General features: G+C 50.1%; 1 protein-coding gene across 19 annotated transcripts in view; it reads right to left on the bottom strand.

Moving 5' to 3' along the window:
- Nucleotides 1-21880, bottom strand: part of KATNIP (katanin interacting protein) — a 230036-nt gene that overhangs the window by 17425 nt on the left and 190731 nt on the right. For 16 of the 19 annotated variants that reach the window (XM_063654214.1, XM_063654211.1, XM_054452717.2 and 13 more), the window contains 4 exons: nt 12675-13397; nt 11073-11278; nt 8692-8770; nt 1382-1559 (listed from right to left, as the gene is read on the bottom strand). In XM_063654214.1, the coding sequence (XP_063510284.1) occupies nt 1382-1559; nt 8692-8770; nt 11073-11278; nt 12675-13397 (1186 nt within the window). The remainder of the gene's footprint in view (nt 1-1381; nt 1560-8691; nt 8771-11072; nt 11279-12674; nt 13398-21880) is intronic. The other 3 variants (XM_063654226.1, XM_063654227.1, XM_063654222.1) reach the window with 2 other exon arrangements.

Below are 21880 nucleotides of genomic sequence, written 5' to 3'. Positions count from 1 at the left end.
GTATACACTGAAATACTTACAGAGGAAATGCTATCAGGCCTGGGATTTGCCAACAGATAATCTGGCAGGTGGGTGGTGAGTGGGTGGGAAGGATCCACAAGCCGCACTGTGCGTTGATCACTTTTCCAGCTGACTGGGAGCCAGGTCTCCAGGCTCCAAGACTAAATACTCAGGAGAGTGACTTGCCAGGATGTGGGGGCGGTCAGAGGGGCCCATGAGCAGTTAATGGTAGCAGGGGGTGAGGCCACGGTTCAGGGCCACCTTATAGAAAAGCAGGGAGAAGCCTGCCACCAAATCTGCATGAGCTCAGCACCAGGCCAAGGGATGTGGCTGCAATGCGACATGCCATGGGAATGACTGTCCCCATTCTACTGATAAGGAAACCAAGGCAGGGGAGACAGTATAACTTAGTGGTTAAGTGAGTGGATGGTGGGTATCCCACATGCCTGCGTTCTAATCATGACTCTGCCACTGTACTAGTCTAGGTGGCTTCTGCATATCGATGTCTCCACATCGGTATAGTAGGGCTCATAATGGTCCCTTCCTTAAATGGCTGTTTGAGGCTTCAATGGATGAACATGTGTCACCTGCTTCGCATAGCCTAGTGCCTGGCATTTAATAAGTGCTCAAAAACTGGCAGTTATATGATCAGTTATTATTATTAGCATTGCTGTTATTATTGAAGAGGTTAAGAAAGTTACTTAATAGTTGGCATGGGGCAGAGGTGGGATTTGAACTCCCATCCCTCTGACTTCCCTAGTTCACACCTCTAAGCAGTGCCCAGACCCTCTGGCTGTGCAGAGCAGGGGAACCGAGTGCTGGTCTGTGGGCTGCAGGTCCATGTGGATCGATGCTGTATTTGAGGCTTCCCCGCTTACTGACTTGACGCAACCTTGGCTTATGAAATCTGACAAGCGCAGAGGAAAGTGCAGCCACCACTGCCTGTGGAGGCTTCCTGAGCCATCACCTCCAACCTCAAGGAGGGGAGACAGAGCTTTCAGCCCCCGGGAGGCCTGGGTCATTCATGCGTAAACTCTGAACCATCCACTGCAAAGGTTTACAGAGAGCTACTGTGTGCGAGACGCTCTGCTAAGCATGGAGAAGAAAACGCAGACCACGGCTGTGTCTGGAAGCATGGGAACCTGCCTTCAGATCCCGCCTGACACTTCCAGCTATGTGGCCCTGGAGAATCACCTCCCACCTCTCTTTCCTGAGCCTCGGTTTCCTGAGCCTCGGTTTCCCTTGACCACATTACCTCACAGGGTGGCTGGGGGAGGGACATATGCGATTCTATTTGATGTCTGAATCTGAAGTCTCAGAGGCAGAACAGTGTCCCCAAAACCCTGTGGTCATGAAAGTAAAGCTTCTGATAGACACTTACTTGTCCAGAGTCCGGGAGTCGTCAGAGTACTCGGGGAGCTCATTTAAGTCTCTGGGGGAAGCGGAGATCTGGTGCAGGTGGATGGGCAGCGCCTGGCCCTCCTTGTCCACCACTTCCAGGCCAGTGAGCCCCAGGTAGTGCAAGTCTCCCCAGGAGGCAGTGAAATTCAGCTGAAGGCCTGCAACAGGAAGAGAAGTGGCCAATCAGCACCAGAGGCTCCGGAGGAGGCATCTAAAATGAAGATGGGAAGAGGAATGCTATTCGGCCTCTATATTCTAGCAACTTCAACCCAGACCCAAAGTGCCTTGTGGGTGGGCTCTGTGGCTTTCCTCTAGGTGGCCTTGGGCCCAGGCCACTGTCAGTGCTCAGGAAACAACGGTAAGCTTCATGGACGAGGGTTAAACCTGTACATAGCCCTGAGTCCTTCCTCCGCCTACAAGATTGTGCTGTCCCACCCCACACTGAACATCCTTGGTGGCTTCCCATGCTTTCTGGCCAACAACGCATTCTCCAGCAGACTTCTATCTACTTCTCTGACCTCACTGTGCACCAGGGATCCTAGGCCCCACCCAGACTGTCTTTCAGTTTCTCGTATTTATATTCCTCTCTCTCCAACCACAGGGCCTTTGCATGTGCTGTCACCCCTCTCTAGAATTCACATGGCCTGGCTGACTTGTGCACACCCTTCAGATCCCAGCTCCCTTCCTCAGAGAAGCCCTCCTGACTTCTTTGACCAGGTCAAACCTCCACTGATAACCTGCCATGCCACTGTACATTTCCCTTTCCAAGCCCCGGTCACTGCTGTAATCTCGTGATCTTGGTAAATATCCACTTGCCCCGCCAGATGCCTAACTCCTTGAGGGAGAAACCCCATCTGTTTCTCTAAACCACTGTGTCCTGAGCCTGGCATGGTGCGTGGCACACGGTAGGAGCTCAGTACAGATGGAATGATTAAACCAGCAACTACATGGAGACTTGTATCAGTAAGCCCCGGTGCTGGAAACTGACATTTTATGCAAATTGGCTGCTATCACAAGGATTCACGTGGGCTCAGAGTAAAGGAAGTGACCTAGGGTGATACTGCCATCCTTTTGCCTCTGCTCCCACCCTCTCTCAATCAGAGACCATTTAGAAGTGACCTTCTGTGGCCCTGGGGCAAAACAGCCCAGGTGTCATTCATTTGCCCAGGAAACTCAAATGGAATGAATCTCTTGATCAAGCCCTGTCAGATAATTGGCTGGAATGTCTCTTTCCTTAACAGTCTCTCATTAGAGCAAGACCAAACACAATAAACCCTTCTGCCCTTAGAGAATTTGCCACGTATTTTAGCACCCTTTTGGGTAGCTAACTATAAGACTCACTCTTTGCAGTGTTCACAGAAATACCAGCACCACAGAGCGGGCAGAAGGAAGCGGGGTGTCATCTGGCACCACCCCCTTGCAGCTCAGATGAGGAACTGGAAGCCCAGAGAGGTGAAAGGACTTCTTTGTGGCCATGAAGAGGGGCTGGGTCACCTGACCTCCCTGGAGCTCGGTTTTCTCTCCCACGCCCCTGTCATCTCCCAACATACTTTTTGTAACTTAGCCCTCAGATCCTTTTCATCCTTTGTGGTGCCAAGGTAGCTCTGAGCATCTCCGGGGCAGATGAAAAAAACACGTGGCCAGCACGGCACCCTGCACATGTGCTTCTCGCCACATCATTCACGTGCAAAGTGGCTACAAACTCGTCCCACCCTGTGTCCCTGCCGCTGCAATGTGATTTTGCCCCTTATCCCATCCAGAGTTGGAGTCTCCTTCTCCACGCCTGACTCTGGGTCACGTGATTTGCTTTGAACACTGGGACAGAAGCCCACGTGAGGCAAGCAGAGCCTGTAAAGCAGTTGGGGCTTGAGAATGCTGTGTGAGGCAGCCCAACTAACCCAGACGCCAGCCAGCAGCCTCCCCACTGCCAGACCGGTGGGTGAAGATGTCCTAGGTCATTCAGCTGCCAGTCCACCTCCCTGCTGATCAGGAACTCGAGCAGGCCCAGTAGAGGCCAACCAAGCCAGCTCACCCAGAGCTGCCCAGCCAAGCCACCGAATTACCAGTCAATCATGAATATAATTCATGGTAGTTGTGTTAAGCCAGTGGATTTTGGATTGGCTTGTTCGGCAGCAAAAGCTAGCTGACACATTCCTTCTCAGCATGAGTCAGTGTTCCAATGTCATTTCCTGAGAGGCCTTCCCTAATAACCAGAGTTCAAACAGCCCTGCTCACCACATCACTCTCTACATCCTTACCCTGCTCGCCTTGTTGTTTATAGCACTGAATGCTTCCTGACAATCGAGTCTACATTGATTTGCTTATTTGTCTTCATCAGTCTCCCCCACTAAGATAGAAGCTCCCTGAGGCCAGGACTCTGCTGGTTTTGTTCACTGCTGTATCCCCCGAGCCCAGAACAGTGCTTAGTAGATGTTCAATGAATGTTTTTAGTAAAAATTTTAAACACATGACTAATGAACAAGTAGGGGTTCAGTAGAGATCTGCAAATAAATGAGACAAACGAAAACTATTGGGTTTTACCAAATTCACAGTCAATGGTAAACGAATATTTATTGATCATCTACTGTGTACCAGAACCTATTTTTGGCATAAGAGCTGCAGGAATGAACAACAGAGCACAATCTCTGAACTCAAGAAGCTTGCATTCTAGCAAAGACTGTCAATAAACACATAATGAATAAAGAAAGGCAACAGTTCCAAGAGTGATGAACACCATGAAAAACAATAACAACAGGATAGGGAGCGACTGAATACGAGCAGAGGTGGTCAGGGAGGGCCTCCCTGAGGAGGTGACATTTGAGCTGAGACCAGGGTGCTGAGAAGGAACCTATCACGCTTTTGCATTTCTGGAAGAAGAACATTCCAGGCTGAGAGGAGAACAAATTTGACCCATAGGTGGAACCAAGTGGCCAAGGGAGAGAGTAGAAGAAAATGAAATCAGACAGGTAGGCAGGGGCTAGATCATATCGAGAAGCTTGGATTTTCCTCTCTTTGCAATGGGAAGCTACTGGCAGGTTCTATGTTGAAGCAGGGGAGCAACATGATCTGATCTGCATCTTACAAAGCTCCCATCAGTTGGATTTTATAGGGAGACCAGGGAGGAAGCTGTTGCAGTAAGGATGGCTTGAACAAGGCTGGTGGCAATGAAAACAGGGTTGAAGGGAACAGATACAGGATCTGTTTCAGAGATAGCACTACCAGGATTCTCAATGGTCTGGATACAGAAGGGGAAAAAAAGTTTTGACCCAGGTGACAGAGGGGCTGTGGGCACCACTCCTGAGATGGAAGGGCCACAGGTGGATGAGGATGTGGATTTGGATGATGGAGATCAGTGTGAGGGAGAAATGCCGCCTCCCTCTGTGACAACAAAGAGATGCCGGCCCAGACTCTCCCAAGCCTGCAATCTCTTTGTTTGCCTGGCAAGCTGCACTGCGATTCCATCTAATTTGGGGCTGTTCTGAAATTGATTACTCTCCTTTTCGAGCTAATATCCAACATTCCATATTCATTTTCCTCTGGTGTATCAATTAGTATTTATACAAATGGAAATTAATTTTATTTCTCCCCTATGTTTCAACCCTCTCAGCTCCTTTCTTATTCATCACTGCTGATATTTGCAAAACTTCCAAAATTAGTGTCATCTGCAAATTAGCAAGTCATATATCCCCTTTCAAAACATTAATAGGATTGGCCATATTTACCAACCCCGACACATTCCCCCCGGGTCACTTTATTAAAGCTCTCTCTGTGCTCCGCTCTTGCATGGAGTGGTGAAGCGGGTTGAGGATTTTGAATACGGTGAGGAAAAAGCCAAAGGTTCAGAGAGAAGAGATTCAGCAATCACAGGCCTCAAAACAGACGCAGAGGGTGCTTCGTTGAGAGGCTCTTCTGCCTTCCTACTGAGAAGAGAGGAGAAATTACACTTGCCTTGCAGTAAAAAGGTCTTTGAGCTCTACTCCGGGGCCAAATTCCCAAAGGCACTGAAATAACATCTCTGTGAAAGGTCAGGAGCCAGGTCAGCAGGAAACACATCTACAGGCAGCATCTTTGGGGAAATCATCAGATGAAGGCGACAGTGGCTGCTTCTGCCTGGCCAGCATTCCTGCCTTCCTTCTGGTGACCACACTCTGATCTGCTCTGGAGAACCACCCTGTGCTCAGTCCACACTGCTTGGGTGGCTGACCCCTTTCTCTGGGCTCCAGGCCCGGCCAATCTGTTTTCCATCTCCCACCTCCCACTCTACCCACCATGGTGAGTCACAGTTTCTGACTTAAGGATGAATATGAATTAGCCGGGCACGGTGGCACACCTACAGTCCCAGCTACTCGGGAGGCTGAGGCGGGAGGATCTCGTGAGCCCAGGAGTTTGAGGCTGAACTGAGCTGTGTTTGTACTACTGCACTGTAGCCTGGACCACAGAGTGAGACCGTGTCTCAAAACAACAATAACAGCAAACAAACAAAAAAACAAAAAAGAGAATGGGTACATGACTCAAGCTAGACCCAGAGATCTAATTCTGGGATAGTAGTTGCAACTACTGGGATTCAGGAAAACAGAAGTTGTCTTTCATCTGGGACTGCTGGGTAGAAAGGAGGCATAAACTGGAGCTTCCAGGACTTTCCACATGGATGGCACTGAATGGGAGAACGGCAGGAGATGAAAAGAAGGCAGGGAGAGGGAGGCAGACACCATGTCTTGATGCCATCATTTTCGTAACTGAACGCAGCTGTGTGGAAACTGACGACCCCTAACTTCTAGTTGCATAAGCCAATAAGTTCCCTTTTTTGCTGAACTCAGCTTGAATTAAATTTCCATTATTCATCCCCTGCCAAAAAAAAAAAATCCTGACCAACTTAGGGGAGAACCACATTGAATAAAAAACGATGGCTGTCTTTTGGGACCTCACAGCTTCATGGGGTACACTGACACTTGCACAGAGGCTTCTGATGTGAGGTGGTCTCCCAGTGGCAACCCTAAGGCAATCTGCTAGCGTGGTGAGGATGTGGGCTTTGGATTCAAACACCTTTGTTTCCACTCCCAGCTTCTGTACTGGCCGTGTGACCTTAGGTCGGTGACTCCATCTCTGAGCCTCAGCTGCCTGCTCTCATGGAAAACAGAGCTAGGAGTGTTACAGCGAGATAAGGCAGAGAAAGCCCAGCACAGTGCCTGTCTGGGAGATGAAACCAAGCCTCAACCCAGGTTCTTGCCTAATGTTAGGTTGGCCTTTAAAACTGCTGCTATTCGAAAGTAATTGAGAGTGCGCCTTGGAATGTAAGGGCTATGAGAATTCCAAATAAGGCACCTTCTAAGAGATCATTGGTCATTTTGGAGTGGGTGAGGGAGAGATGAATTTTCACAGGAGATGATAGGGAAGACTCCTGGGGAGGAGATGCGGTCGCAGAAGGGCCGTAAGGGAGGGGATGTGGAGCTCACTTAGGGCACTGCTCAGACCCCACCTCCTACCCCCAGGAACGGAAGGACTTAGTCCTCTGGTGGCGGGAAGTGCTGACGGCTGGCAGCTCACCACTGAGGCCCTTGACTTGCGACTGCCCTTGGCTGAAGAGAGTCTCCTTGCAAAAAGCCATGTCCAGCCGGGCTTGGTGGCTCATGCCTGTAATCTCAGCACTTTGGGAGGCCAAGGTGGGTGGATCACCTGAGGTCAGGAGTTCGAGACCAGCCTGACCAACATGGTGAAACCCTGTCTCTATTAAAATTACAAAAATTAGCTGGGCGTGGTGGTGGGCACATGTAATCCCAGCTACTTGGGAGGCTGAGGCAGGAGATCTCTTGAACCTGGGAGGCGGAGGTTGCAGTGAGCTGAGATCATGCCACTGCTCTCCAGCCTGAGCGACAGAGTAAAACTGTGTCAAAATAAATAAATACAAATTAAAAAGTAAAATAAAAAGCCATGCCCCTCCCCAGGGGCAGCCCATAGCCAGTGCCACGTTGATACAGATAAAGACGTGGCCTCTCACTCAACTCAGGATGACCCCAAAGGGCCATCCCAGGTTCCGAGCTCCCTGTGGAGCAGGCTGAGGCCTTGAAGTGGCTGAACCGCAGATCAGTTTCTCCCTCTGCCCAATCCTGCCTCCTGCCCTTCCCTGACAAGAGCACACCCCAGTAAACTCCATCTCAGGGTCTGCGTCTAGGGAACCTAGCCAGCGACAGGCGGTTGTCAGAAGGCAGAGATGGAGCAGGGAGGCATCCTAGGCGGAAGGTGTGGCTTGCACAGGTGCCTGCAGGTGAACTCCAGAGATGGCATGGGGAGGTACTGGAAGGGCTGACACCAGGATTCAGAGAGGCTCCGGCTTCATTTTGGAGATGAGGATGGGGAGGTGGGGAGGGGAGCCCGACAGTGTCACATCTTTTGTTCTCAGAAGATAAAGTAGAAGCGGGTCACGTTCACAGGGGGCAGGAGAGAGCAGGAAGTGAGGCTGCCAGGAACCTGGTTAGCAGGGCGCAGGAGGGAGGAGATCACAATCAGCAGTGACCTTGGGCTTGAAGATTCCCCAGGACGGGGAGGGGCTGATGTGGACACGCATGGATGAAGAGAGGAACCGGCCGGAAGGATCAATGGAAAAGAAGGGTGATGAACAGGCCCAGCAGAAAACCCCTGGGATTTGCTCAGAGATCACAAACTGGCAGCCAGCTGGCCAGATACACAATAACTGTTTTGTTTGGCTCATGCGATATTTTAAAACATGAGAAAATTCGTTACCCACATTTGAGAATCTGGAGACTTCACGTAAGACTCTAGATTTCCGACTTCTTCTGAAAAGTCAGAAGACCTGGTACCCTGGGCCTGTGCACCTGCCCCCACCCCCGGGGCAGAGTAGATGCAGGCTTTCTCTGCCTGTGCATCTGCTCTTTGGTGGAGTTGGAAGAGACAGCTCAGGGCACTGCACCAACAGATGCCTTGGGTCTCTTCAGGCTCTAATGTCCTCTTGTTTCACACTTTCTGGCCAACTACAGCCTCCTGGGTCAGGGTCACAGCTAACTCATAGGGTGTCTGCATGCAAAATGCAAAAATGCCCCTCAGGGAGGGCAAAATGCTAAGAGATGCCCCTCCTCTGGAGTGAGGTGGCCCCGCTAGGGCCAGGGAGCTGAGCGCAGGCTGGTTTCAGCCTCCACTTGCCCCATAGCCTGGTGTCTCTGTACAGTGTCCAACCCACCCGATTGTCCAGGGAAACCCTGTCCCAAGTGGCCACAACTCCCCCTGACCCCGGAAGGTCCTCCTTCCACCCGACACTGCTCCAGGAGAGCTACTCACAGATTCCGTGGTAGATGCCTGGCTCTGGCGTGGTGACTTGGGGGACAGGGGAACTGGATGGGAGCTCTAGCTCCGGGATCTGCACATGGGTTGGAGAAGCAGAGGAAAAGGGGGTGGTTTTAGTGATACCCACACAGCTAGCTGGCTGGTTGTTTCTGCATTTACCACTGCCCACCCTATGCCCAGGTAAGTCCCTGTGTGTTTTCCTGGATTTTTCTGCCTTTGTGGAAGCTATGGGACCAGTGATATGGGCAGACCCTGACCCTCCAGGGTCTGCATCCTTGTCAGCAGCTCTCACTGGTTGGGGAGGAGCCTGATGCTAACAGCTAAGGTGTTTAGATTTCCTCCAACAGGGAAGGACTCAATAAATGCTTATGTGGTGAGCTAGAGGAAGAAAGAAAGGAAGGAAGGAAAGGAGGAGGAAGGGAAGAAGAGAAGGAAGGGAGAGAGGAAGAAAGGAAGGAAGGAGGAAAGGAAGGAGGGAGGGAGGAAAAGAAGGAAGGAGGGAGGGAGGGAAGGAAGGAAGGAAGAAGAGAAAGAATTCAAACCATAGAGAGTGGTTCTTAACCTTGGCCGTTCACTGAAGCAGAATCTCTAGGGGTGGGGCCCAGACATTTTTAAAGATCCACCCAAGTGATTTCCATGGGTAGACAGGATAAAAATCCTGGTCTTCAGAGAGTCAACAGTGGGCCACCACACCCTTCTTGGGCCTTACATATAAACTGCTTGCTTATTGTCTCTTTGCACCATAAGTGAAGGCAAAAGAGACTTTACTACTTCACAGCCCCTTCACAGCCCCTTCAAGCTGAGGTGCAAAACGAAGTGAAGGCGCCCGTCTCTCACGAGACAGAGAGAGTGATCCCCCAGCCCCTCACAGTGCTGGGCCCATCAGAGTCCCTTACGAGCACCTTCGTCATTTGGAAAACGCTGGGCAAATGGAAGCGCCCAGGGTGGACTCCCACCTGGAGACCCCTGGGTCGAATCAGGAGCACAGGCACGGCTTGTGGCCCAAAGAAGGTTTGAAAACATCTGAATTCACTGCCAGCATTTTTAAATGGAGAGATTTTACAGAAAAATCCAGCTTTCTGGCTTCTCTTGTAAAAATCAGGAGAACTGGCAACAATGGGCTTGCCCCTCTTGGTGGCCGCTTTCCTTAGATGTGGGGAGGGGAGGGGCATGCACTCCCCAGCTGCCTGTACCTCCCCATGCCTTGCTCCTGCACCCCATGCTCTGCCTGGCTGCGAGGCACAATCCCCAGTGAACACCATGGGGTCCACACGACATGTCGCAGTCCTGCCTCGGTCACGACCTTCCCACAGCCCAGCCCCATCCCTTGTGGCTTGTGTTGTCCCCATTTCTCCCCTACCCTCTTTAACCATCTCCTCTTTTTCCTATTGGTCCTGACTTGAATTGACCCTGAAGGTCATCTTTCATTTTAAAAGATTTGTTTATCTGGCGAAGTGTGGCGGCTCCTGCCTGTAATCCCAGCACTTTGGGAGGCCAAGATGGGAGGAGCGCTTGAGTCCAGGAGTTCATGACCAACCTGGGCAACACAGCAAGACCTCATCTCTACAAAAAATAAAAAAAAAACTAGCCAGGCGTGGTGGCATGTACTGTAGTCTCAGCTACTCAGGAGGTTGAGGTGGGAGGATCGCTTGAGCCCCGGGAGTTTGAGCTGCAATGAGCTGTGATCACCCTACTGTACTCCAGCCTGGGTGACAGTACCAGGCCCTATCTCTAAACAAAATAAAAAAAAATAAGTTGCTTACCAATTAAAAGCATAAACTGTGGAATCACACATTCAAGTTCTACCCTTGTTTCTCTGTCACGATGTGCCCTTGGGCAAGTCACTTGACTTGTCTGAGCATCAGTTTCCGAAATGGCAATGTTAATAGTCTCTACTCAGAGGGCTGTCACGAAGGTGAAACAAGAACACTGTGTACTCTGCTTGGATCATGATATGTGTTCATGAAACCATGGCTGTGATGATCATTATTTTAATTGTAACTCTGCCTATGAAAAGCGTTCCTAGTCCTTCCATCAAAAACAACAGTGAATGATCAAAACACAACCCAAAGCAAAAACTCCCCTGAGACTTCCAACCTCTGAATTGCAGAGATGACACAGAGCTCATTTCTCCTGGCTTTGATTAAAATTTGAATACTTTCTTTACTTCGGTTAAAAAAAATAAAAAAATAAAAATAATTAGAGAATGAAATATGACATAGAGGACAAAAAAACGAAGTAGAAAGATGGGAAATGTCAACACAGTGGCACCAGCAGCTTAAAGGATATCCATCTTAACTCTCCCTGCTCTACTCTCAGTTAGGGGAAGAAATCTATCTGGGGGTCCCCCCACAGCCCCCCAGCTCCAGTCCTACCCGGTCATCAGCCCCCAAGCCAGCCTGGGTAAAGGGCCGCTCATCCCCCTCGCTGTCAGCTGTGCTGGGCCTCCTCATTGCCTCCTCATCCTGCAGGCTGTCCAGGCTCCCCACGTCCAGGTCAAACATCTCATCGGAATAGAATATGGCCTCGAGAATGTCATCATCGGTCGTGAATAAGATCGTGTCTCCAAAGTGCTCTGGGGCTAATGGGTTACCAAGATGACAGAAGGGTCAACTCACTTCACATCCCAGAGATTTGTAGATCAAGAGCATAAACCCATCCACTTCTGTGCTATACAACCCCAAACCCCTAACTGGTATTGATTAATGTGAGCTTTATTAGTCTTCACAGATTTGCAAATGGAATGCACGGACCATAAGCATCACATGGATCTAAGGAAGGGATCTAATTTCATGAGAATCACTGTGATATGTCATCAGGCAAGCGACATTTCTTTTGGGGGTGAGGCACTATGCCAGATGCTGTTGGTACCCCACCCAGATCTTGGTGGATCCTTTTCTCAGAGTGCCTTGCCTAGAAGGGTGTGGGAGTTACATCCCCAACCTGGGAAGCCTTGGCTCCTATGACTGCCTGGTAGGTGGGGTTCTAACACCCTGCTCCTTCACCTTCAGGCAGGAAAGACCTGAAATTTATGTTCCAGAGCTCCCTCAAGATCTGGTTGAGGCTGGGCTTCCTGGAAACTATATCCTTGCTTCACTATGCCACGTTTCTCCTAGAAGCACTCCCTCCATAAGTCACTTACCAAAGAATGCCCCATCTCAGACTCAGGTTCTAGGGGCCGGACCAAGACAGGTGCTTTATGGGAGGAGCTGAATGAGGTCAGGCCTAGCACACTCATGGTGTAAGATGGGATGAGTGGACCGGGTCTGTGGCTGGGTGCAGGGGCTCATGCCTGTAATCCCAGCACTTTGGGAGGCCAAGGTGGGTGGATCACTTGAGCCCAGGAGTTTGAGACCAGCCTGGGTAACATGGTGAAACCTCGTCTCTACAAAAAATACAAAAATTAGCCAGGTGGGTTGGTGCACCTGTAGTCCTAGCTACTTAGGAGGCTGAGGTGGGAGGATTGCTTGAGCCCAGGAGGTTGAAGCTGCAGTGAGCCGAAACCATGCCACTGTGCAGGGCAAGATCCTGTCCCCCCCCAAAAAAAAAAAAAAAAAAAGGCTGGGCGCGGTTACTCACGCCTGTAATTCCAACACTTTGGGAGGCTGAGACGGGCAGATCATGAGGTCAGGAGATCGAGACCATCCTGGCTAACATGGTGAAACCCCGTCTCTACTAAAAAAAAAAAAAAATACAAAAAATTAGCCAGGTGTGTTGGTGGGTGCCTGTAGTCCCAGCTACTCAGGAGGCTGAGGCAGGAGAATGGCGTGAACCCGGGAGGCGGAGCTTGCAGTGAGCCAAGATCGCGCCACTGCACTCCAGCCTGGGGGACAGAGCAAGACTCCATCTCAAAAAAAAAAGAAAGAGAGAGGAAGGACTGATCTCTTGTTGGCTAGCCAGCTGGTCTGTTTTTTCCCATAGACTCTCAGCAAGTCGCAGATAGGGACTCTGAGAAAATTCTTACAGACACGCCGTACCTCCCGCCAGGGTTCCAGAGGCCTTGGCAATTTCTCCTTCAAAGATGCACTGGGTGTCTAACAGCATTGTGATATCCTTCACGCCTCGGAAGGAATGTATCCGAGATTTATTGTAGTTCCAAATTCTGATCAGGGCAACGTGGCAAGGGTGCGTGAAGTCAATGGTGATGGAGTGGGATTTGCCCCGTGTGAAGGGGGCCAGCCAGACATGCATGTCATCCTGGGTCCTGTTCACCCCGTCGACGAGGTTGGTGACCACGCGGGGGTCTTTCCCATAGGCTGGTAAAATATTGATATCGGGAGGGTCTGCTTTTATGTTTGAAATCTGCACTGGTTCGCCCTTGGAACTGAATATTTCTATTCCATTGAGGCCGACATAGTGTCTGTCCCCCCAGGTAGACTTGATGTCAATGATCAAGCGCTGTCCATAAGGCAAGACAGGGATTTTAAAGTCGCCCCCAGCGTCTGTCTCTCCAGAGTAGCCATCTTGCCCTCTCGACAGCCCTGGCTGCTCCCTCTTCTTGGAGGGGGGCAAGTCGCTGTGCCGGCTGCTCTTTTGCTGCAGGAGCTCATCTAGGATGTCCCCCGGGAGCTCTGTGTTGGAGATGCGTCCTCGGTGGGAGCGGTCGAAGGCACTGAGGGAGCTCCATGACTCGTGAAGTGTGTGCTCCTGCTCACTGCGCCACCTTGACCGTGACGGCGTCCTGGAAGACCAGGTGTCTTCTGGAAGAAAGGACACAAGAGAGGGGAAGCCCTGTGAGTGGCATGTGTGGAAGTGGGGACCATTAGAGACTGTCTCCTCTGGTGGCTCTCAGTGAGGCAGGGCCACCTCCAGGGGAGCCCTCTAGAAACCAGCGGGGTTGTTCCTGGCTGTCTCCTTAGCCAAGAGGCCTCTTGGCACTGGATGGCTGGGGCCAGGCATGTTACCATCCTGCACTGCATGGGGTCCCTGGAACAGAGCTTGGTCTCCTGTCCCACACAGCTTCTGACTGTCCTGTGGGCCATTCAGGTCGGTAAAAAGATTGTCTATGATCACCCAATTCCAGAATCTGGTTGTTTTTGCAAAAACATGAAGCATTTTTTCATAGACTGAATTTTCTAAGAATGCAATCATCGTGTGAACCAAGGGAAGACAACTTGGCTGTGTTAGAAACTTTGCCAGGAGTCGCTCCCCACTGTAGAAACTCACATGACCAGGGGCGATGCTGCTGCCTGAGGCGTCTGAGTCAGCAACAAGAGGGTGTGCGCTGGAGGCTGTCACAGTCACGTGACTCTAACGGTGTTTTCAAAGACAATTTAATGGCAGGTGGAAGGTTTGTAAAAGAATGTTAAAAGGAAAGAGCCAGATACGCAGCTTTAAATGCAGTATATCCTGGTACGGGTGACATGCACCCGTGTTAACAGTGTTGTTCCTGGTTTCTGGGTGGGGAGCAGGAAGGACTTTTATTTTCTTCTTTGTAGCTTGATTTTCTTAAAGTTCCCTACAGGCATTACTTTTATTTTCTTTCTTTTTAATTTTTTTAGAGACAGGGTCTTGCTCTGTTGCCCGGGCTGGAGTGCAGTGGTGTGATCAAAGCTCACTGCAACCTTGACCTCCTGGCCTCAAGCGATCCTCCCGCTTCAGCCCCCTGAGTACATGGGATTATATGCATGACCACTGGGCCCAGCCTGTAATACTTTTATAATCAAGAAAAAAATGCTGTTTATTTATTTATTGAGACAGGGTCTCACTCTGTCACCCAGGCTGGAGTGCAGTGGCGTGATCATGGCTCACTATGGCCTTAACCTCCCAGGCTCAGGTGATCCTCCCATCTCAGCCTCCCGAGTTGCTGGGACCACAGGTGTGCACCAACATGCTCGGCTAATTTTTATTTTATTTTTTGGTAGAGATGGGGTTTTGCCATGTTGCCCAGGCTGGTCTTGAACTCTGGGCTCAAGCGATTCACCTACCTCAGCTGGGCGAATCCCAGTGCTGGGATTACAGGCGTAAGCCACCGTGCCCAGCCAAAAATGCTATTTTAAAAAGGCATTAAGCCAGGTATATTATAATGTAAGGAATTTACTTGCACACATGGCTAAAGCCTGTGTCCCAAGTGCATGGAGAACACGGTCCCAGACTGATCTGAAGGCCCCACGCTCCTTATGGAACATGAGAGCCACGGCGTGCACACCACACAGTGGCCTGTTCTCAGCCACGCCATGGCTCACTGCCATCTAAGGGTGTCATCCTGCAAAAACAGCGGCTGCTGACACTGACATTCGTTTTTCCTCCTTTCATATCGCACTGTGCCCTGCACTCCATTTCCTGCCTGTCTCCTAGGGGGCTCGGCTCCATCAATTATCTCCTGTCCAGAATCTTCAATCACTCCTTCCCCACTGGCACCTTCCCCTCTTTGCCTGCAGACATGCATAAATCTCTCCTACCTGGAAGAGAAGAAAGGAAGAAACAGGAAGGCGACCCGCTCCAGTGGCTCCCTCCAACCACGGCCCTATTTTCTCCCTGTTTCGCTCAGGTGCTCTGCCACCCCTCCCACCTCCCAGCCTCTCCCAAGCCCCTGCCACCCAGTGCCTCTTTCCGGTGGGACTGTTTTGCTCACTCAAACTCCACTTCCCCTTCCACTCAGATATGGGGGATCCTTTGGGGACCCCCCCCCCACCTTCAGGCCATCTAATTGGATCAATGCCAACAGTATCCTTCCAAGCTGGCCTCAAGGAGGGGCACTCTTTAAACTGGTGGTGCTGAAGCTGGAAGGATGTAGATGTGGAATTGCCAAAGGCTATCTTTCTACCCTATTTCTCAGGGAGAACCTGCCTGAGAATGAAGCCAACACTGAGAACACGAGTCGAGAGATGGAGGATCCTGATGACAACCTCTGAACTCCTGGATCCAGCTGTGCCTGAAGTCAAACTCTTGGTGGCTTTCTGGCCTTTGCATCCGTAAGACTCCTACAATTCCCTAACCCGCCACTGAAACACCTTCTCCAAGTGAACAATGACCTCCCAGTCTTTGTCAGTCTTCAGTCTATGTGTGACATCGCTGGCAAACCTCTTCCATTTGATACCTCCCGCTCCACTGGCTTAGGAGCCACTATACCTCCCTGGTTCTCTGCCTCTCCCACTGACAACTCTCTCCATCACCCCAGTCCCACCCTTCCACCCCCTCAGTCTGGGGGTGTCCCAAGGCCCAGGCCACTCCTCTCCTGACACCGCCATCCTTCCTTGCCCTCATTTAGCTCCTGGTTCCCAGGCAGGCCCTGCTTAACTTTACAGGTCAAGTTCTGCCTTCTCTTCCCCGGGCACCATCCTTCAATTCCAATGACCTCTTGGAAGGTCCAGACATGTCCACTCTGTCACTTCAGTCTCTATGTGCCTAAAATGGAATTTGTCATCAACCCCTCTAGCTGGCATTGTCTCTCCTGCACTGAGAATCAAGACAACCTGACTCTCACCATGCCCACAGCCCTGAGTACAGCTGCCGCTGACTCCTGCCCCCTCCCCTCTGCACTCCCCACCATGATCTTTCAGCTTCAGCCCCGCTGGCCCTCCTGCTCCCTGGCCAGGCTGTCTCATCTGGCCTCAGAGCCTTTGCCCTTGATGCGCCCCTGCCAGGAGTGCTCTTCCTCCGGAGGCCCACCTAGCTGGCTTTGCTTGTCACCCGCCTCCTTGGAGAGGCCTTCTCTGCCACTTTATCCTCGCTCCTGGAGGTGTCCCAGTGCGCAGCACAGCTCCTGGTGTGTGGAAATGCCAGTGGAGGGCTGGACACTGGCACCACAATTGTGCAGCCCTCGGGATCAGGCCTAGAGGCTGAGGGACTCCCCACTCCACCTGTCAGTCCCTCTGCCCCTGTCCTCTGCCCTCCCCCACTTCTCATCTACCATTTAAAAAGATACCAGAGGTTTCTTCCATCCTCTCCCCTCAGGCACGAGGCTTAACATGTGGCAGAAGGAACTACCCAGATGGATTCTCATGACTTTAGTTGATGTGATTTGATTTCCACTGACTAAAATGAATGGCCTGGGTTGGTTTGCAAGTGCACCAAGGAGACAGCACCGAATGTCACGTGTCAGGGACGCTGCCTGAGTGCGCAAGGCAGGCAGGGACTTTGCTTTCATTCTGCGTCTGCTTTCTAACCTATTCTCCCTGAGTTGTACACTCTGGGTTTAAAAGCAGAGGAGTAGATGGCCTAGCACGGTGGCTCACACTTGTAATCCCAGCACTTTTGGAGGCTGAGGTGGGTGGATCACTTGAACCCAGGAGGTGGAGGTTGCAGTGAGCCGAAATTGTGCCACTGCACTCCAGCCTGGGTGACATAGCAAGACTCCATCTCAAAAAAAAAAAAAAAAGGCAGAGGAGTTGAGCCTTGCTCTTAGACCTCTTTGACATGAGAGCTGGCTGGGGGCCCATGGACCTCTCTGTCTGCAGACTCCATGGGAATTGGGGAATTGGGGAGCTGCTGGGATCAGTGCTCTGTTCTGTCGTCACCAACATTTCTACAATCTGCACAGACATCAGAAAGCCACTCCTTCAACCTGCAGTCAACACAATCTGGGAGGGCCCCCAATGATGAGATGGTGCTATCAAAATTCCTGACATACTCCTAGATTGAGATGAATAGGACTATGGAGCTCTGAACTGAAGTTTGTCAAAATCAACTGCACTGCCATGAGGTATGTGGTAATTGCTACTAAAACAGGAAACGATGAAGTACTTAGAGGGATATCACAGAGCCATGTTCATTCCAGTGAATCACCCTTTGGCCATCACTGATTGGACAAGGAGTGGACACCTGATCCAAGTAGACCAATCGGCTTCTCCCCTGAGACTTTGGAATTGGTTGCAGGAACAAGAGCAGGGCATAGTCACTCCAGGGCTGTGAGGCCATTTCCTCACATTTCTCCTCATATGGCTGTGAGGCCGTGTGAGTAGCAGAGAAAGATGATATCATGAGGAAAGTGAGGGGAAGTGGGCCCACAGAGAGGAAGAGGTAGGGCCCAGAAGAAACACAAAGAAGCGTCCTTGGTTCCTGCCAACTTTCTGGTTCTTCCTTCCAGTCCCCTGTGATGAGTGGCTACACTCTCTACCTTTGGGGTGAAGGTGATCATTAAGGATTCTCCAAATAATATCCTCTTTACTGCTCAGACTGGACTGATGAGATCTCCTCCACCTGTAAACAACTGACCCCTGATGAAAATACTTCCAAAATGCAGATGGCATTCAACAAGATGCTCTGCTGAGCATAAGATTTCTCAGGCTTGCTCTTTCTCTCTCGCTCTCTTTTTTTAAGGAGATTGGATCCTGCTCTGTCTTGATTTTCATAATTTCCCTACATTATATTACTTCAATTTTAATTAATTAAATTTATTTTATTGTTTATTTTATGATTTTATTTTTTGAGACAGAGTCTCATTCTGTCGCCCAGGCTGGAGTGCAGTGGCGTGATCTCGGCTTACTCCAACCTCCACCTCCCGAGCTCAAGCGATTCTCATGCCTCAGCCTCCCGAGTAGCTGGGATTACAGGTGCGCACAAATACACCTGGCTAATTTTTGTATTTTTAGTGGAGACAGTGTTTTGCCACGTTAATCAGGCTGGTCTCTAATTCTTGACCTCAGGTGATCTTCCCATCTCAGCCTCCCAAAGTGCTGGGATTACAGGCAACAGCCACTGTGCCCAGCCCAATTTTCATTTTTTTAGAGACAGGGTCTCACTCTGTCACCCAGGCTGGAGTGCCATGGTGTGATCATGGCTGACTGCAGCCTTGAACTCCAGACTTGAACTGCAGACTTTGTTTCACTTTAATTTATTTTCAGGCATTTCAGTGCCTGGGTTCAAGTGATCCTCCTGCCTCAGCCTCCCGAATAGCTGGGACTACAAACACACACAACCACACCCAGCTATTTTTTTTTTAAAACTTTCGTAGAGATGGAATCTTACTATATTGCCCAGGCTGGTTTTGAACTCCTGGCCTCAAGAAATCTTCCCACCTTGGCCTCCCAAAGTGCTGGGTTTACAGGTGTGAGACAGTGCACCCAGTACCCAGGCTCTCTCTTATACTGGCAACAAAATTCCAATCCCAGAACAGAACTTGGGCAGTCATTCATTCTACCAGCATTCTTGGTGGGCTGGCCTGTACCTTTCCGGAAGGGCATGGCTATGGGATTTGGCTTTAGGTAATGGATGATTTAAAATTTCTAAGCAACTTTCCTTTTTAGCACGACTGGCTTAACAAGCATGAAATCTCAGGGGCTTGGTTCTTAATGTGCCATTAAGCCAAGCACTGAAATGCTTGGAAAGAAATTAAAGTGAAACAAAATCTCCTGAACTTGGGCAAGTTAGAGTAACACCATTGCCTCGGAACTCCTGGAGGCTTTGCACCGACTGTTTGCTGGGAAAGCTTGGAAGGCCTGGCTTTCCCAGGGCAGGTGGGTGATGATGGCTGTGACCATAGGCTGTGACTACTATAGGGTAGTGTTTGGAAACATGTATGGTAGAGCTGATCTGTCTGGGTTCCAGTCCTGCTTTAACCCTTACTGTCTGTGTGACCTGAAAAACGTTACTTAAATCTCACGTTCCCTTTATCTGTAAAATGAGTCTGTTGGGAGGTTATTTGGGTAACGTGCCTGGACCAGAGCCTGGCTTACCGCAAGCATGCTGTGCACCTGGTCACTGCAGTTCTTTCTTACAATGGCCCTCCCACACTGTGGAGGACCTGCCATGAGCCAGGCGCCTGCCCTCAGAGAGCTCCTCAACTCTATCTTTCCACCTTACCCTCCTCCTGACACTGACTGAGCCTCAGTGTTAAGTCTCAGAAGGGGTGAGCAGCAAAAATTTGTAAGGCTGGGGAATCAGAGGAGGCAGCTCTGTCCAGGATGACACTTAGAGTCTGAGGAACTTGTTCCTGTACCCTAAGTGACATGTCAGGGGTATATCTGCTAGACACTCTCTAATACAGAAGATGCCGATTTGAATCACTAAAAAAATTCATGCATTAAGACATGTAATTGACCCAAATACCCATCAATGATAGACTGGATAAAGAAAATGTGGTACATATACACCATGGAATACTATACAGCCATAAAAAGGAACGAGATAATGTCCTTTGCAGGGACATGGAAGTAGCCAGAAGCCGTTATCCTCAGTAAACTAATGTAGGAACAGAAAACCAAACAACTAATGCAGGAACAGAAAACCAAACACCACATGTTCTTACTTATAAGTGGGAGCTGAACTACGAGAACACAGGAACACAGGGAAGGGAACATCACACACTGTGGCCTGTTGGGGGGTGTAGTGGGAGGAGGAAGAGCATTAGGAAAAATAGCTAATGCATGCTGGCCTTAATACCTAGGTGATGGGTTGATAGGTGCAGCAAACCACCATGGCACACATTTACCTATGTAACAAACCTGCACATCCTGCACGTGTACCCCAGAACCTAAAATAAAAGTTAAAAAAAAGAAAAAAAGAAAAGAAAACTAGAAAAAAAATGCATGCCTTGGCTTCGCATAGATATTTCACCAAGAGGCAGCACACAGAAAGGGTGATGATGATGACAGAACAGCTAATATCTCTTGGGGGCTCCTGTGTGCCAGGCACTGTGTTAAATGCCCCACAAGTATGATCTCATTTATTTTCCCAGCACCCCATGTATTATTAGTGTCATTTTACACATGAGGAAACTGAGGCTCAGCAGGGTTTCAGAACCTGCCTGAGGTGTGGGTTGGAGGTGATGGAGCCAGGATACGTGCCCAGGCAGCCTGCCTCCAGGGTTTGTGCTCCCACGTGGTATGGGGTGGGGTTAAATCCAGAGGCTCTAGGGGTGAGCCCTGGTATGGCAGGCCTGAGTGCTCTGTGGATGGAAAAGGACCTCGTCCAAGCTAGTGGTGAAATGACGACTACTACTCGCCGAGCACTCATCATGTGACAGGCTCAGTGTTGCTATTTGGAAGCCATCATCTCATTCCTTCCTTGCCACACTGGGTGGGGAAGTCATCACCATTTTACAGATGAAAACACTGAGGCCCGGAGAGTTGTGTGCCTGGCTAGAAGTCCCAGGTCTGTAAGCGGCTGAGTTTGGATTCAATGGTTTGACTCCTAGCTGCTATCCGTACTCCTTCCCAGGAGCCAAACCTGAGTGCAAATATTGAGACTCCCTGCCTTGATGGGCTCCCCTTTCATAATCAGGAGCGCCCTTGAAGATCATCTAATCATCTACTGCAAAGTTCACAAAGCTCTCAGGGTGAGTCCTGCCAGCAGATGTGCCTTTTTTTTTTTTTTTGACACATACAGTAGTTTAAAAATAATCTCAATCAGTTGCCAAAGTCAAAAAATAAGAAACATTTCTGGTTTCTCTTGAAAAAAGTAAAGGGGAAGTCTGGTACAGTGGCCTTGCATTCATTATTCTTTTTTGAGATGGAGTTTCACTCTCTTGCCCAGGCTGGAGTGCAGTGGCACAATTTCGGCTCACTGTAGCCTCCACCTCCTAGGTTCAAGTGATCCTCCTGCCTCAGTCTCCGAAGTAGCTGGGATTACAGGCACGCACCACCATGCCTGGCTAATTTTTGTATTTTTAGTAGAGTCGGGGTTTTACCATGTTGGCCAGGCTGGTCTTGAACTCCTGGCCTCAGGTTATCTGCCCGCCTCAGCCTCCCAAAGTGCTGGGATTACAGGTGTGAGCCATTGCGCCTGGCTTGGCCTTGCACTCCTAAATGCTTATTAGAAACCTGAGTGGAGTGGCAGCCGCCCTGTGGGTGGGCTTGTGGTCTCCAAATTGCCAAAGTCCTCACTATTCCCTGTGCCACTTCCAACACCCAGGCAAGTGTCAATTGCTATGCATCATCACACTTGTGTTACTTTCTTTTTTTTCTTCGAGACAGAGTCTCGCTGTGTCACCCAGGCTGGAGTGCAGTGGCGCAATCATGGCTCACTGTAGCCTCGACCTCCTTGGCTCAAGCGATCCTCCTACCTAAGCCTCCCAAAGTGCTGGGATTACAGGCCTGGCCACTGTACCCAGCTATTTTTCTAACAGTACAGTTAAGGATAAAGTGAAGTGACTAGAGACCGATGTCTCTATGAAAGGTAGGAGAACAAAGTCTTTTGGAAAATGGCTTGGAAAAGCCATGTGTTGCAAGAAAAACGGGCAAAGGGACATACCTTGGTGGCAATGACAAATACATCTATGAATTTACCATGCAAAATGTGTCTT

The sequence above is a fragment of the Pongo pygmaeus genome, chromosome 18 (assembly GCF_028885625.2).
Source record: "Pongo pygmaeus isolate AG05252 chromosome 18, NHGRI_mPonPyg2-v2.0_pri, whole genome shotgun sequence".
Lineage (NCBI taxonomy): Eukaryota > Metazoa > Chordata > Mammalia > Primates > Hominidae > Pongo > Pongo pygmaeus.
Note: the sequence above shows the minus strand (reverse complement) of the source record. Positions and strands in the feature narration are given on the sequence as shown.